The sequence below is a fragment of the Hylobates moloch genome, unplaced genomic scaffold, assembly GCF_009828535.3.
Source record: "Hylobates moloch isolate HMO894 unplaced genomic scaffold, HMol_V3 SCAFFOLD_12, whole genome shotgun sequence".
Lineage (NCBI taxonomy): Eukaryota > Metazoa > Chordata > Mammalia > Primates > Hylobatidae > Hylobates > Hylobates moloch.
In genome coordinates, this window is record NW_026652287.1 from 102,178,243 (window position 1) to 102,194,394 (window position 16,152).

Sequence of the window (16,152 nt, forward strand, 5' to 3'; positions counted from 1 at the left end):
AGGCTGTCAGTGAAACACACAAAAGAAGGTAAAATACCTCACTAATCATGTTTTTTTGGTTGTTGGTGGGTGTCTTTTGTTTTTGTTTTGTTTTGTTTTTGATGGAGTCTCGCTCTGTTGCCCAGGCTGGAGTGCAGTAGTGCCACCTCGGCTCACTGCAAGCTCCGCCTCCCGGGTTCACGCCATTCTCCTGCCTCAGCCTCCCGAGTAGCTGGGACTACAGGCGCCCGTCACCGCGCCCGGCTAATTTTTCTGTATTTTTAGTAGAGACGGGGTTTCACTGTGTTAGCCAGGATGGTCTCGATATCTTGACCTTGTGATCCACCTGCCTCGGCCTCCCAAAGTGCTGGGATTATAGGCGTGAGCCACCGTGCCCCGCACTAATCATGTTTTATACTGATTACATGTTGAAATGATAAAACTTTATATAATGGGTTAAAAAAACTGCTATGAAAATTAATTTTTCCTATATTGTTGTACTTTAAAAAATATGCCTAGTAAGAATTTTTTTTTTTTTTTGAGACAGAGTCTCACTCTGTCACCCAGGCTGGAGTGCAATGGCGCCATCACTGCTCACCACAACCTCTGCCTCCCAGATTCAAGCGATTATCCTGCCACAGCTTCCCGAGTAGTTGGGATTACAGGCGGCTGCCACCACGCCTGGGTAATTTTTGTATTTTAGTAGAGACGGGGTTTCACCATGCTGGCCAAGCTGGTCTTGAACTACCGACCTCAGGCGATCTGCCTGCCTCAGCCTCCCAAAGTGCTGGGATTACAGGCAGGAGCCCCCGCACCCAGCCATTTTTAAATTTTTTGTAGAGATGGCGTTTCACAGGCCAGGTGCGGTGGCTCATGCCTGTAATCCTAGCACTTTGGGAGGCCAAGGCGGGTGAATCACTTGAGGTCAGGAGTTCAAAACCAGCTTGGCCATCATGGTGAAACCCCATCTCTACTAGAAATACAAAAAAAAAAAAAAATTAGCTGGGCAAGGTGGTGCTTGCCTATAATCCCTGCTACTCAGGAGGCTGAGGCAGGAGAATCGCTTGAACCCGGGAGGCAGAGATTGCAGTGAGCCGAGATCGTGCCATCGCACTCCAGCCTGGGTGACAGAGGGAGATTCCATCTCAAAAAAAAAAGAGAGAGAGATGGCGTTTCACTATGTTGTCCAGGGTGGTCTTGAACTTCTCAGCTCAAGTGATCCTCCCGCCTCAGCCTCCCAGAGTGCTGGGACTACAGGCGTGAGCCACCGCACCCAGCCTTTAGTAAGAAATTGTAAGTGACATGTGTGGCTTGCCATCTATTTCTATTGGGTGGTGCCCTCTGAGGCTCAGCTCTCAGCCTGCTCTGATTTCCTGCCACTTCCTTGGAATTCTCTTTTCTGGGTTTCTGAGACAGTGAAGAGCGATTCCAAGATGAAGGGGACAGGACTTAGGGGATGCTGGGCAAGGGGAGGGAGGAGGTGAGGACAATCCCCAAGGGTCTCTGGGCCAGGGAGCCAAGTGCACAGCGGGGCCGCCATCTCCATCTTGGAAAAGTCGATAAGCTCCATCAGGGCGTCATGTGTGGGAAGAAAATATGGCTTACCATATTTTACAAGAATAAATGCGGGCTTGCCTCCCACCCCCTGGCTGTTCCATCCCTATCTCCTGGCCCCCCACAGCCCCGTGAGATGCCAGTGAGCTTTCCTTTTCCCTTTTCTCATCAGTGCCATTCACTCCAATGACTTCAGGTATCATCAACTGCTGAGGACTCGCCAACTGTCTCTGGTCCAGACTCTCTCCTAAGCCCCAGACTCAAGCTAACAGGTATCTCCTGAACTTTTCCCACCTTCCCACACATGACGTCCTGATGGGGCTCACCAACTTCTCTGAGAAGGAGATGGCAGCCCCACTGTCCACTTTCTTCCCCAGCCCAGAGACCCTTCGGGGTTGTCCCCATTGCTTCCCTCCCCTTGCCCAACAATCCCCAAGTCCTCTCCCTTTGCCTTGGAATCCCCCTCAGCACATTCCCCCACCCCACCCCACCCCTTTTTTTTTGGATGGAATTTCACTCTTGTTGCCCAGGCTGCCATGCAATGGCACGATCTTGACTCACTGCAACCTCTGCCTCCCGGTTCAAGCAATTCTCCCGCCTCAGCCTCCTGAATAGCTAGGATTACAGGTGCCCGCCACAATACCTGGCTAATTTTTTTGTAGTTTTAGTAGTGACAGAGTTTCACCATGTTGGCCGGGCTGGTCTCAAACTCCTGACCTCAGGTAATCCACCCCCCTCAGCCTCCCAAAGTGCTGGAATTACAGGCATAAGCCACTGGGCCCGGCCCCATTCCCTTATTTTTATTTATGTTTTAGAGACAGGGTCTTGCTCTGTTGCCCAGGCTGGAGTACAGTGGTGCAATCATAGCTCACTGCAGCCTCCAAATCCTGGGCTCAAACAATCCTCCTTCCTCAGCCTCCTGAGTAGCTGGAATCACAGGTGTGTGCCACTGTGCCCGGCTAATTTTTTAAAATTTTTTGTAGAGATGTGGGGGATCTCATTTTGTTACTTAGGCTGGTCTTGAACTCCTATCCTCAAGTGATCCTTCCACCTGCCGCTGCACAGGCAGAGGGCACAGTGTGTGCAGAGGCTCAGGGGTACGAGCACAGGCATGGCTAGAGAACCATGAAATGCTGTGTCTGTCAGTGGGGAAGGCAGATGCTGGAAAGGTCCGCTGGAGCCAGATGGGGAAGGCTTTGAATGCAGGCTAGTTGCTTTGACTTCGTCTTACGAGTAGTGGGGAGTTGAGAAAAGATTCTCAGCAGAGGAGGGGCGGGGTTAGCTCTGGTGTTAGAAAAGTCTCTCTGGAGTCATGGAGGAGGATGAGCCACAAGCTGTAGGCAGGGAGGCCAGAGAGGAGGCTGGGGTGATGGTAAAGGCGCGAGGGGAAGAGGGACCATTGGGTGGAAAGAAGGAAAGAGACTGGCTGGGCATGGTGGCTTGCGCCTGTAATCCCAGCACTTTGGGAGGCCGAGGTGGGAGAATTGCTTGAGGATAGGAGTTCGAGACCAGCCTAAGCAACATAGCAAGACCTCATCTCTACAAAAAGGAAAAAAAAAAAAATAGCCAGGTGTGGTGGCACATGCCTGTGATCCCAGCTACTCGGGAGGCTGAGATGGGAGGATTGCTTGAGCCCAAGACGTTGAGGCAGTGGGCCAGGATTGGGTCACTGCACTCTAGCCTGGGTAACAGAGTGGAGACTAAGACGACGACGAAGAAGAAGGGGAGGAAGAAGAGTGAGAGAAGAGAAGAGAGAGGAGAGGGAGGAAGAGAAGGGAAGGGGGAGGAGGGAGAGGGGAAGGGGAGGAGGGAGAGGGGAAGGGGGAGGAGGGAGAGGGGAAGGGGGAGGAGGGAGAGGGGAAGGGGGAGGAGGGAGAGGGGAAGGGGGAGGAGGGAGAGGGGAAGGGGGAGGAGGGAGGGGGGAGGGAGGGGGGAGGAGGAGGAGAAATGTTGACTGCTGTTTCAATTTCCTCCCTCCATCTCTGCCTTTCTCACACCCTGTCTCTGGGGGTAGAGGGAATATTTAGGAAGATATATGACTGGGGCCCCCCACCATGTAGGATCTCACCTTGGTTTGGGGCGTTCCTCTTCTGTTGGTGGTGGGGGATAAAAAGAGATAATTAGCAAGAGTTTAGAGGAGAGGGGCTAGGCGGCCTGACACACCCTGGGGAGGGACCCCCCCAAGCCTCGGCCCCCAGGAGCCCAGGGAAGGACTCTGGAGTCCAGTTCTGGAGGAGGGGGGATGGGGAGAAGAAAAGAGAGAAGGAAAGTCAGGGTGGTTGTGAAGGAGGAAGAGGGTCACACGCATCAGATATACATTCAGAACTGGTGTGGGGACCCCCCACCCCCACTGTCTGCACACCCAGGAGTGCAAACCCCCAGACCTTTCTCTATTTATATGCCCAGAGCTCCTGCCCTCCTCCATTAGGACCTAGCAGTGCAGGGGATCCCAACCTCTGTCTTCCTTCAGTGACCCCAGCGCTCTCTCCCCAGCTTGCCCCCTGCCCCCCCCACCCCCGACCTTGGAGACCCTGACTCCCAGCGCTAGCCTCCTCTGCAATCCTAAATTCCAAGCCCCAACCTTTGAATGTATATGGGGGAGAAAATAACAGACAAGGTTGGAGGCGAAGATAAAGGGGGGACGGGGTGGTGCTTCTCCGCAAACATCCAACCCTTCTATAAAGATTCCTCCAGACGGGGGAAGAAGGCTTGGGTGTCGGTCCCTTTAAGAAGGAAGGGAAAGGGTTAAAGCCACTGCGGGGCCATTTCCCTTCCCGGCCCCGAGAGGGCGCAGGAGCTCTCAGGGGCTTAAAGGACCGGGCCTGGGGGCGGGTTATGGGGGCGGAGGGAGGGAAGGGTGGTCTTGGAGGTTGGGGCCCGAGGCCCCCGACATCGGTCTCGGGAAGCGAAGCAGCCGCGGTTACCTGGCTCTGCCGCCGGCTCCGGCTCTTCGGGGGCTGGGGCGGGGAGGGAGGAGCAGCGAGGGTTTGGGGAGCGAGGGGGGAGCGGCCACGCCCGGGCGCGGGAGGGGAGAGAGGGGAGAGACGTGAGAGGCTGTTAGAGGACGGGGAGCCGAGGCCGTCGGGAGCCCCATCCCGCCCCCTCCTCCCGGGCCCAGCGTCCCCGCCCCCAGCTCCAGACCTGCGGAGTCCGGGACTCACCTTCCTCCTCCTCCTCCGCAGCCTCCTCTGGAGATGGGGGCACAGAAGAGAAGGCGTTAGGAGCTGGGGGAGAGGTGGGGGCAGTGGCCAGAGACCAGGGTTCCAGTCTCTGCTGGACGGGGGTCCCTCTGGCCTCGGCTGCGATGGGCACGTTCCCCCTGGCGGTGCAGGGATGGCGCGGGGAGACGCTCCAGACCCGGAGAGGGCGGGCGAGGGCCCGAGGGCTGAGCCGCCCCGTCCCCGCCAAAGTGCCACACTCCTCGCCTCCCCTCCCGAGAGCTGCTGGGGGTGTCCCAATCCCTTAGGGCCGGCCCACTCCCTACTCACCTTCCGGCTGCTCCCTGCGGACCGGTGTAGGGAGAGAGGAGGGAGGGGAGAGTTAGACCTGGGGTGGGAGAGCCTCTCCGCCACTGCACGCCCCAACCCCTCCCAGTGCAGCACTCACTCCTCATATTCCTGCTCCTCCGTGTCCGACATCCTGGTGCGGCCTAAGGACCAGAGAGAAGAGGCCCAGTGGGGTGGGGCCCCAAGGAGGGGAGGGAGGGGTGGGGTTTGGATCCTGGGTTTGGGAGGGGGTGTCCTGGACTCTGGTCTGAGGAGGGGGGGTCTGGATCTTGTGTGGATTCCTGAGACTGAGGGGGTTGTCCTGGACTCCTGGGTCTGAGGGGGGAGGGACTGGGGGCCTGGACGCCTGGGTCTGAGGGAGGAGGGGCCGCGGTCCTGGATGCCTGGGTCTGAGGGAGGAGAGGCCAGAGGCTGGACACCTGGGTCTGAAGGAGGACGGGCTGGGGCCTGGACGCCTGGGTCTGAGGGAGGAGGGGCCGCAGTCCTGGATGCCTGTGTCTGAAAGAGTACGGGCTGGGGCTTGGAAATCTGGGTCTGAGGGAGGAGGAGCTGGGGCCTGAACTCCTGGGTCTGAAGGAGGACGGGCTGGGGCTTGGACTCCTGGGTCTGAGGGAGAAGTGGCTGGGGGCCTGGACTCCTGGGTCTGAGGGAGGAGGGGCTGGGGGCCTGGACTCCTGGGTCTGAGGGAGGAGGAGCTGGGGGCCTGGACTCCTGGGTCTGAGGGAGGAGGGGCTGGGGGCCTGGACTCCTGGGTCTGAGGGAGGAGGGGCTGGGGCCTGGACTCCTGGGTCTGAGGGAGGAGGGGCTGGAGGCCTGGACTCCTGGGTCTGAGGGAGGAGGGGCTGGGAGTCTGGAGTCCTGAGTCTGAGGGAGGAGGGGGCTGGGGGCCTGTACTCCTGCGTCTGAGGGAGGAGGGCTCAGGTCTCGACTCCTGGGTCTGAGGGAGGGGGCTGGCTGTCCTAAAGCATGCATGAGGACAGACCTTGGTAGGTGAGGCTGCAGACCCTGCCCCCTCAGCACAGCTGTCCTCTTTTGTCTTATGACAAATCCATGGGAACCTGATCCACTTGGGATTAGGAGGAGGCATTTGAGAAGGGACAGTGGCCTGAAGACAATAGCTGCCCCACCCCCAGGAGCTATTTTGGGGGGATGTCGTAGACGGTGAAACCGAGGACATTTCCTAAGAAGGGATTTGAGGAAGGGGGGCTTCTGGGAGAATTAGTCACCCGCATCCCCTCTCCCACTCACCCCACCCTGCTGGCTGGTTTCCTCCCCACCTGTCTCCCCTTTCAGCTTCCCATATATCATGCAGGGGGCAGGGGCATAAAGGGCACCTTCTGTCCGTAGACCTCACCCTTTCCCCTACATTCTTAGACCTCAAAGTCTTTGAGACACCCTAGGCCACAGGGTGCCTAGCCCCAAATCCTAATACCCACAGATTCTGAGACCCCAATTTATGATGCCCGTGTTTCTGAGACCAGCAAGTCCTCACAGCTCTGGATTCTGAAATCCCAGTTCTTGATAGTCCAGATATTGGCCGGGACATCCGAAGACCACCCCCAGGTCTTGAGACCTCCTAAAATCTGAAACCTCAAGAATATGAGACCCCCAAAATCTTGATACCCAAACTCGGAGGCCCAGTTCATGACACCCCAGATAATGACACTCTAAGTTCTCATGCTATCACAATACCTCAGATTCCGAGGCCTCCACTCCCAAAACCCCAATTTCTTGAGGGATTCTGAGACCCCCCCCAATTCCTGATACCCTCAGAGTCTCAGGCCCTAAATCCTGACACTCAGATTGTTTGACCTCCAAGTCCAGATATCCCTGACTGCTGAGATTTCCCCCAGATTCCCAGAACCCCAAGATCCTAGGAGGTTTTATTCTGGGACATCCAAGTCCTGGCAGCCCCAGGTTAGGATTTGTGTAACCTACAAATCCTAGTATTTTCCCCTCTATCCTGAGTCCCCCTAAAGTCTGAACCTCTCAAGTTCCCAGACTTCCAGTTGTATGCCCCACCTACCTCTGCACCATTTCTCCACACCACACATCTTCCCCACCCGCCTCCTGCCCCCTTCCCCAAGGACACGGTTTTTGGAGACCACAGGGCCCCGCAGAGCCCCTTACCTAGGCTGCGTCTGAGATGCTGTGAATCTTGAGGCTGAGCCTTGCTGAGGGCACTGAAGCTCCGGGCAGTTTATAGCTGGAGGCTCGGCCCCGCCCCGAGGGGAGAGGGAGGGGGAGAGAATTCCTTTGCTCAAACACAAGCCTGGGAGTTCGGAGACAGCCCGGCTGCCCCTGGCTCCACACTCAGAGTCCAGAAGCCTCCGCGGGCCCCTCCCCAACTCCATGCCAACCCCATCTGCATGGCCCAGGAGCCCCGCCCCTGCTCCCACCCCACGTCCCAGGCTCCCATGGTGCTCCAACTACCTCCCTTATAACTCCCTGTGCTTTGACGTCCCCATGCCCGGCACACAGTAGGTCCTTGGAGGACCTACTAATGACAAATGGGCTGTAAGGAATGTTTCCTGTTTTCTTCTCTCTGTTCCCTTTCTATCTAGGTCTCTTTCTGGACCCCCATTTCTGTTGTCTCTGTGGCTCTCCATCTGTGTATCTCTGTGTGTCTGTCTCTACTTAGTCTCCCCCTCTGTCTCTGTCCATCTTTTTGTCTCCCCCTCCCCACCCCCACCCTGTTGTCTGCCACCAGGATTCCATCCTGGTGACAACAAACACTAAAGCCAGGAAGCAGGTGTGGGGAGGGGGAGGGGAGGGTGGGGTGTCAATTAGGGTGAAACCTACCCTCCCTCCCCTACCCTCCCTCCGTCCCCACCCTCCCCACCTCCATCTAACACTGATCTTTTTTGGTATCCCCCTCCCGCTTCCCAGCCAAGCCATGACCTTGAGTTCTAGGTTCAAGCCGGCCCTGGAGAGCAGGCTTCCTCGCCCTCCCCGCCTCTCAGTACCTCTGTCTCTCGTGGTCTCCGTCTTCGTGTTTCTGTGCATTTCTTGGGGCCCCTTGCTGGGTCCGTCTTGGGCTCTCTCTGCATCTATCTCTTTCTGAGCCCCTCAGTGTGTTTCTCGGTGTGTGTCTCTGGGTGGTTTTGTCTCTGCATTTCTGTGGGTGTCTCTGCATGTCTGCCCCTCTCAGCGTTTGTGTCTGTGGGGGCTCACAGTCTCTCTGTGCATTTCCGTCCACCTATGACCCCATTTCTGTTTCTTTTTGGCTCTGGGTCTCTGTGTCCGTGTTCAGGTCTCTATCTTTCTAGTTCTCTCCATGTCTCTCTTAGTGCCCCCCTAAGAGAGGTCCCCCTCCGTGGTTCTCCATTTCCGTCTCTTACCGGATCTCCGTGTCTCTGCACCTTGCTGTGAGTATCTCTCTGTCTCTCTTTTCTCCTTTCTTTGCACTTCCTTCTATGCATCTGTGGTATTTTGCCCCTCTCTCTTTGGGTCTTTGTCTGGCTCCTTCTCTCTCTACTCCCAACTCAGTCTCTCTGTTGTCGATCATGTCTCTCTGCCTGTCTCTCTGTGTGTCTCTCTCTTTGAGCTTTAGTCTTGGCATCTCTGCGCACTCCACATGGGCCAGAGGAGCTGTGACAATAGAGATCAGAAGACCGATGGAATGAACTGTTTGTGGCAATAAGATACCAAATTATAAACAAGACCTAAGGCCATGCCAGGCAAGGGTTAAGTCACACATCCCTACACTTACATAATCAACTATGTTCTAACTGCCACAAGCCTTTTCCTTCTTCTAGCAGCTAAACAAGCACCGGCCTCAAGATAAGCAATATTACAACAATTGCAGCCATCCATTGCCAGATGCTGGCGAACTGATCCCCCGTTCCACAGGGCACAACGACAGCATTAGTTGAACAAAAGACTGATTTCGGTAACTTTCTCCTGATGAGATACCACGGACAACGGACTGGTTCTGGCTGTTGACAGAGGCTGTGCACTGAGTGCCTTTATATCCCTGCTTCATGTTTCGATATGAATGCATTCAATGGAATGCACTTAAATGTTAAGCCTCCACCACCAAGTGAATGTGGGATGCATGTCAAATGTGTTTGTAGCCAGTCACGGTGGCTCATGCCTGTAATCCCAGCACTTTGGGAGGCCAAGGAGGATGAATCATGAGGTCAGGAGATCGAGACCAGCCTGACCAACATGGTGAAACCCCGTCTCTATGAAAAATACAAAAACTAGCTGGGCGTGGTGGTGCATGCCTGTAATCCCAGCTACTGGAGAGGCTGAGGCAGGAGAATGGCTTGAACCCAGGAGGCGGAGGTTGCAGTGAGCTGAGATCGTGCCACTGCACCCCAGCCTGGGTGACAGAGCAAGACTCTGTCTCAAAAAAAAAAAAAAAAAAAAAAATGCATGTTTGCTTGTCACACGTGCGTGTGCCCACCTGTCCATGAATATAGCTCCTTCTATAACCAGTTGAATACGTGCACTTAGCCAACCCACTCAGCATAAATTCCTCCCTTGGCCTTCCCTCCCTTATAGTGCCTGCTTTTGTTTTTTGGCAAGAAGCCATGCTTCTCATCTGCAGGTTGTGATCCGCTTCTTAAGAAACAAAGCTCTGCTCTCCAAATTCATGAACGCTGGGATTCTTTTCAATAACAGAGCCAAGAGTGCTTCACATGGGAGATCCGTCTGGTCCCCAACCTGCTGTGTGGCTTTGGGGGAGCCCCACCCTCAGTTTTCCCATCTTTCTCCTGCCTAAGCCCTGGGTAATAGACATGGAGTCACTTTCAGCTCAGAGAGAAGCTTTATTCTTCAGGGCCCTCCTCAGGGCAGGGGCAGTAGGCAGGAAGGCTCAGCTCTCAAACTTTTTCTTGCGGCCCTCCATTCCACTCAGTGCATCGATGTTCTTGCGCCAGTCTCCCACCTCTCGGTTTTCCTAGAGGATGGCGATGAGTCAGAGGTTAGGGTCTCTTCCTGGTCTCCAGTCTCTCAAGAATCCCTGTCGTCCCTCCAGCCTGTGGGGCCACTCTACCCTGGATGCCTAAGTGTCTAGTTCTGGAGCACTTCCCGTCTTTTCAAGATAATCCCTGCCAATTTTCCCCATGCACTTCCTGTCTCCCTCATGCACTTCCTGTCCCCCTCATGCACTTCCTGTCTTTCCCCAGCACTTCCTGTCTCCCTCATGTACTTTCTGTCTTTCCCCATCCACTTCCTGTCTCCCTCATGCACTTCCTGTCTTTCCCCTCCACTTCCTGTCTCCTTCCTGCACTTCCTATCTTTCCCCTCTACTTCCTGTCTGCCTTATGCCCTTCCTATCTCCTTCCTTCTCTTCTTATTATAGTAGTCCCTCCTTATCTGCAATTTTACTTTGTGTGGTTTCAGTTACCTGAGGTAAACCATGGCCCAAAAATATTAAATGGAAAATTCCAGAAATAAACAATTCATAAGTTTGATGGATTCTCAGGTCAACAGTAGCCTAACGCCAGGTCACAATGCCTGTGTTATCCACTTCACTTCATCTCAGCACATAGGCACTGTCATTTTACATCACAAGGAAAAGAAGGGTGGCTACAGTGCCATAAGATATTTTGAGAAAGAGAGAGACCACATTCATATGAGTTATTACAACATGTTATAATTGTTCTATTTTATTATTATTATTAATTGAGAAGGGTCTGGCTCCCTCACCCAAGCTGGAGTGCAGTCGTGCAATCTCGGCTCACTGCAGCCTCAACTTCCTGGGCTCAAGCCATCCTCTCACCTCAGACTCCTGAGTAGCTGGGACCACAGGTGTGTGCCACCATGCCCAGCTAACTTTTGTTTTGTTTTGAGATGGAGTCTCCCACTGTTGCCCAGGCTGGAGTGCAGTGGTGAGATCTCGGCTCACTGCAACCTCTGCCTCTGGGGTTGAAGCAATTCTCCTGCCTCAGCCTCCCAAGTAGCTGGGATTACAGGCACCCACCACCACGCCCAGCAAATGTTTGTATTTTTACTACAGACGGGATTTCACTGTGTTGGCCAGGCTGGTCTCAAACTCCTGACCTCATGATCCGCCCACCTTGGCCTCCCAAAGCACTGGGATTACAGGCATGAGCCACCGCACCCAGCAACTTTTCTATTTTTTATAGACACGGTCTCGCCATGTTGCCCAGGCTGGTCTCGAACTCCAGAGCTCAAGCAATCTGCCCGCCTTAGCATCCCAAAGTGTTGAGATTACAGGCATGAGCCACCACGCCCAACCTTCTTTTATTATTATTTATTGTTAATCTCTTACTGTGTCTAATTTAGAAATGAAACTTTATCATAGATATGTATGTGTGTATAGGAAAAAAACATTATATATAGGGTTCAGTACAATCCATGGCTTCAGGCATCCACTCCTGTCTTTCCTGTCTTATTCTTTAAGATAGGGTCTCACTGTATTGCCCAGGCTGGAGTGCACTGGTGAAGTCATAGCACACTGCACCCTCGATCTCATTGGCTCAAGCGATTTTCCTGCCTCAGCCTCCTGAGAAGCTGCATGCCACCACCATGACTGGCTAATTTTAAAAAGAAATTTGTAGAAATTAAAACAACATCGTGGTGGTGGGCACCTGTAGTCCCAGCTACTCGGGAGGCTGAGGCACGAGAATCACTTGATCCTGGGAGGTGGAGGTTGTGGTGAGCCGAGATGGCGTCACTGCACTCCAGCAGCCGAGATGGTGTCATTGCACTCCAGCCTGGGCAGCAGAGACTCCATCTCAAAAAAAAAAAGGAAATTAAAAAAAAATTTTTTTAAAACCTCAAAGATTACAGGCATGAGCCACTGCACCTGGACCTTCATGCACCTCTTTGCTCTTACATGGACTTCCTGTAGCCCTGATGCACCTCCTGTCTTCCCCTTCTACTTCCTGTCTTCCTCTTGCATTTCTGAGGACCCCTTACTAGCTGCTTCTACCCCCAACTCCAAGCACCGTCTGCCCTTAGGCTAGCCCCTAGGGTTGTTGGCACCCACAGCCCTTCCCCTCAGCATCCTCTTTCCTGGCCTTAGCCCACACTCACCTTCTCAGTGTCCTCCTTCTTCACCTGCTTGAGATGGGCCCGCAGGTCCAGGGACTCCTTAGCCCGGGCCCCCAGCAGCGCCTGCATCATGGCATCTGCAGAGATCCTCACTCTCCGCAGGGTGGGTCGCTTAAACTTTCCTCGAAGGTCAAAGATCTTCTGGGTCAGATCTGCGATCTGGGGGCGGGGGTGCACAGGGGGTGGATACTCCTCCTTCCATTTCCCCCTCACCCAACTATTCCATCCTACACTCCTTTTATATCCTGCTTATCTCGTCTTCCAGTACCGAGGCCTCATCCAGTCTCTTCCTGGCTTAGGCTCCCAGTCTAGGCTTCTAATCCTGGAACTGAATCCCCTCCTCATATGCTGCAGCCTCACCTCTCAAAACCACTGGCATAACCTGGTCCAGCTACACGCAAATCACAATTCCCTGGCGAACGCCTGAGCTAATTTACCAACATGTGATGCCCTGAACACATTCACTAACATATTTTCTGTTTCCCAACCCATGGCCTTGCGTGTGCTGTTCCCTCTGCCTAGAACAGCTTTCCTTGACTATATTGTACTCACCCTTCTGCCCCCGCCCTGCCAGGCTCAGTTGTCCTGGGTCTCCTGGGATGTGCAGCCAAAAGCAGCTGCAAGGGGCCAGGCAGAGACCAAGTCCCAGGCACCTCACCCTACACCAAAGGTACCCAAGCTGCCCATGCGTCCCACCTCCGTGATGTTCTTGGTGACTTTTGCCTCTATGTCGTATCTCTCTTCATCCACCTTGTCCACACGGGCGTGGAGCTGTCGGCACAAGTCCTGGAGGAGGAACGTGGTGTGTGTTGTTGGGGGAAGCCTGGAGGCCTGGACTCCTGGGTCCGAGGGAGGAGGGGCTGGGGGCCTGGACTCCTGGGTCCGAGGGAGGAGGGGCTGGGGGCCTGGACTCCTGGGTCCGAGGGAGGAGGGGCTGGGGGCCTGGACTCCTGGGTCCGAGGGAGGAGGGGCTGGGGGCCTGGACTCCTGGGTCCGAGGGAGGAGGGGCTGGGGGCCTGGACTCCTGGGTCCGAGGGAGGAGGGGCTGGGGCCTGGACTCCTGGGTCCGAGGGAGGAGTTGGGGGCCTGGACTCCTGGGTTTGAGGGAGGAGAAGGGGCTGGGGGCCTGGACTCCTGGGTCTGACGGAGGAGGGGCTGAAGGCCTCGATTCCAGGGTCTGAGGGAGGAAGGGCAGGGGCCTGGACTCCTGGGTCTGAGGGAGGAGGGGCTGGGGCCTGGGCTCCTGTCTGGGATAGGAAGGCCACACGGTCCTGAAGGAGTAGATTGGAGCCAAGACTCCACAGACCTGCACACAAAGGGGCCAAGAGTCCCATGAACCATATGTAACTGGGTAAGGACAGCCATATTGGAGGCCTGGGTCCCGAGCAGAAGAGGGGATAGAGGCTGTACTGCTGAATTCCGAGGCTAGAAACCTCGCATCCTTGGGAGCCGGTACCTGCAGCTCCGCGAAGCCCAGCCCGGCCAACTCCAGCGGCTGGCAGCGGGTGCTCAGAGCGCGCCCCTTCTCTCCGCGCCGCTCCTCCGCCTCTCGCTCCAGCTCCTGCTTTGCAATCTGCAGCAGCAGAGTCTGCAGAGGGGTGGGAGGGAAGCGCAGCCCACCCGGGGCTTCAGGATAAAGACCAGGCGTGGCGAACTGCCTCTGCCCTTCTAAACCCTCCAGTTTGGTCTCCACCGTTCCAAGGCCCCGCCCCACCCCGAGCAGAACTCCGCGCTAAAGCCACGCCCCGAGCGGCCAACCCCCGCCCACTTCCGCCCACCTACCCCGAAAGCCCCACCCACTATCAAGCTCCGCCCCCTGAGCACCTGCCTGCTCTTTCCCAGTCCCGCCCGACCTCACCTTCAGCTGCAATTTTCTCGAGGCGGAGATCTTAGATTTTTTCTGCCAGGGTGAGATGGAGCAAGGAAGGATCATGGAGGGGGATCCGGAGACGACGGTGGAGGGGACCTCAAGACACCTCCAGCAACCCCAGCCGGTCCAGATTTGGGCCCACGTCCAACTTGAGCCCTGAGTCCACGGGAGGCCACGCCCCTCATTCCCATCCACCAATCCGGGTCTCTGCCTTTGGATAGGCACTTCCCATCTATCCCTAAGCAAGTCCAAGGGCAACGGAGCTCCGCCCGCAGGCGGCTGTCACCAATCCGAGCATGACCCTCTGCAAAACTCCGCCCCTGAAAGCCCCTCCGCGTAGTCCCCGCCCCCTTCGCAGCCCTGGCTCCTCCCCCCACTCCCAGGTTCTTGGGTCCCTCCGGCGCCTGTACTCTGCCCCAAGGAAGCCCCGTCCCACCTTGGCGTGCGGCTCCGTGGCATAAGCGCGGTAGTTGGAGGAGCGGCGTCTCACTGGGGCTGGTGCAGGGCGAGGTTCCCTAGCCTGGGTTTGGAGGAGTGGGGACCCCATCACCACCAAGACCCCACCCAGCACTTACCGTACCGCACCCTCTGCTAGGGCTGCAGCCTCCCGCCCCAGACCCCTCACTGCAGCGCCCACCCTGGCCCTGAGGGTCCCAGCCACGCCTTAGCCCGCTGCTCTCACCGCATCGCTGCTCCTGGAAGGAGAGAAACCGAGGAGGGGGGTTAGTGGTGGGCTGTGTCCCTCTGACCAAGAGGTCGGGGGACCCCGCTTCCCCTTCCTCGGGTCCCAGGAGTCTGACTCGCAAACCTACTTCCTCTCTTCACCCAAGAGCCCCTACCCCTACCTCGCAGGCCAGGGGTCTAGCCTCTCAGCTCCGACCCCTCTCGGGAACCCGGGAGGTCGCCCCCAACTCCCACTGCCTTGGGGCATCACTCACTCATCCGCCATGCTGAGACTCAGGCCGGGAATGGCAGGAGGCAGGGCGAGGACAGGGGCGTTTGGAGGGTCAGTGAGGGGGCTGCCCGGGTGACCTTCAGGGTCCCAGGGACTGTGAGTCTCCTCCGGGCTGCTTGAGACTCCTCGAGGACACTGAGATAAAGGGCGAGGACACAGACTAAATATACTGTCACCTCCTCCTCCCCCTGCCCACCATGCGAGATAACGGGCCGCGTGAGGGGCGGGGTGGGCCCTGCTCCAGCTGGATCACCAGCCACCTCCGGGCACAGGAATCCGGACCCTCCTCCCTCTGATCCTGGAGTCCTAGACCCCTCCTCCCTCAGACCCAGAGAATGCCCGACCTCCCAGCCCCTTCCTCCCTCAGTCCCAGGACCCTGGGAGACCCTAGCCACTCCCTCACACAAGGAGTCCCGGCCCCCAGCCCCTCCTCCCTCAGACCCAGGAGTCCAGGCCCCCAGCCCCTCCTCCCTCAGACTCAGGAGTCCAGGACCCCAGCCCCTCCTCCCTCAGACCCAGGAGTCCAGGACCCCAGCCCCTCCCTCAGACAAGGAGTCCAGGCAGGCCCCCAGTACACTCTTCTCTCAGACTCAAGAGTCTGGGCCCTCAGCTCCTCCTCCCTCAGACCCAGGAGTCCAGGCCCTCAGCCCCTCGTCCCTCAGACCCAGGAGTCCAGGACCCCAATCCCTCTCCCCTCAGACCCAGGAGTCCAAGACCCCAATCCCTCTCCCCTCAGACCCAGGAGTCCAGGCCACTCAATAAATGTTGTTGATTAATTTGAGGATGCAGCTGTGCTGGGGGCTGGCTCTCAGTCCATAGCACTGAGAAATCCATCCCTCGTCCACTTGGAAACCCAGGAATCTGGTTTCTGGCTTCCTCTGTCTATCACTCCTGGGCCTTTCTCTCCCAGCCCTGGAGACGGACATAGGACAGGAAAGATGCTTGGACACACAGAAGGGTGGACACAATTTGCTTTACTTGAACCATCTGGATGTTGACCAGGCCCTGGTGAGGAGACATCCCAGCCCTTAGTCAGCCACAGGGTGCCTGGGAACAAGGGGGCCAAAGTCAAGGGCCTGAGACTCAGGGTCAGATCCTAGGCTGGGTTTAGAGCCTCAGAAGTGGAATTTGGAATTCTGAGAGAACAATCTAGAATTCTAGGAATAGACCATAGAATCTCAGAAATGGAATTTGAAATTCTACCAACACTCCCGGGGTGGGGGTGGCGGGTACTGAGTGGGAATGATTAGAATAAAATT

General features: G+C 56.2%; 1 protein-coding gene and 1 long non-coding RNA gene across 3 annotated transcripts; both read right to left on the minus strand.

Annotated features, from left to right (window-relative positions):
* Positions 1-5,138: 5,138 nt before the first annotated feature.
* LOC131380905 (uncharacterized) lies at positions 5,139-6,655 on the minus strand. Its single transcript, XR_009209196.1, has 3 exons — positions 6,476-6,655; positions 6,022-6,097; positions 5,139-5,182 (listed from the first exon to the last, which is right to left on the minus strand). It is a non-coding gene; the product is annotated as an uncharacterized LOC131380905 (long non-coding RNA).
* A 3,139-nt stretch (positions 6,656-9,794) lies between these two features.
* TNNI3 (troponin I3, cardiac type) lies at positions 9,795-15,945 on the minus strand. Of its 2 annotated transcripts, XM_058425948.1 has the most exons (9): positions 15,872-15,945; positions 14,877-15,028; positions 14,621-14,633; positions 14,375-14,458; positions 13,927-13,968; positions 13,525-13,656; positions 12,765-12,854; positions 12,051-12,227; positions 9,795-9,945 (listed from the first exon to the last, which is right to left on the minus strand). In XM_058425948.1, exons 1-9 carry the CDS (start codon positions 15,911-15,913, stop codon positions 9,862-9,864), a joined length of 816 nt encoding a protein of 271 aa, XP_058281931.1. In that variant the 5' UTR covers positions 15,914-15,945; the 3' UTR covers positions 9,795-9,861. The 2 variants fall into 2 exon arrangements, with proteins under 2 accessions (XP_058281931.1, XP_032027071.1); XM_032171180.2 differs by lacking the exon at positions 15,872-15,945 and having other exon boundaries at positions 14,877-15,030.
* Between the last annotated feature and the right edge of the window lie 207 nt (positions 15,946-16,152).

What these genes read in the sequence shown, in the direction of transcription:
- TNNI3 (XM_058425948.1), bottom strand. Translation starts at nt 15,913, where the DNA reads ATGTCTCCTCACCAGGGCCTGGTCAACATCCAGATGGTTCAA. An exon ending in CCACGGAGCCGCACGCCAAG is followed by an intron (nt 13,969 to 14,374) that starts GTGGGACGGGGC and finishes TCACCCTGGCAG; the next exon opens with AAAAAATCTAAGATCTCCGC. An exon ending in AGAAGGAGGACACTGAGAAG is followed by an intron (nt 9,946 to 12,050) that starts GTGAGTGTGGGC and finishes GCCATCCTCTAG; the next exon opens with GAAAACCGAGAGGTGGGAGA.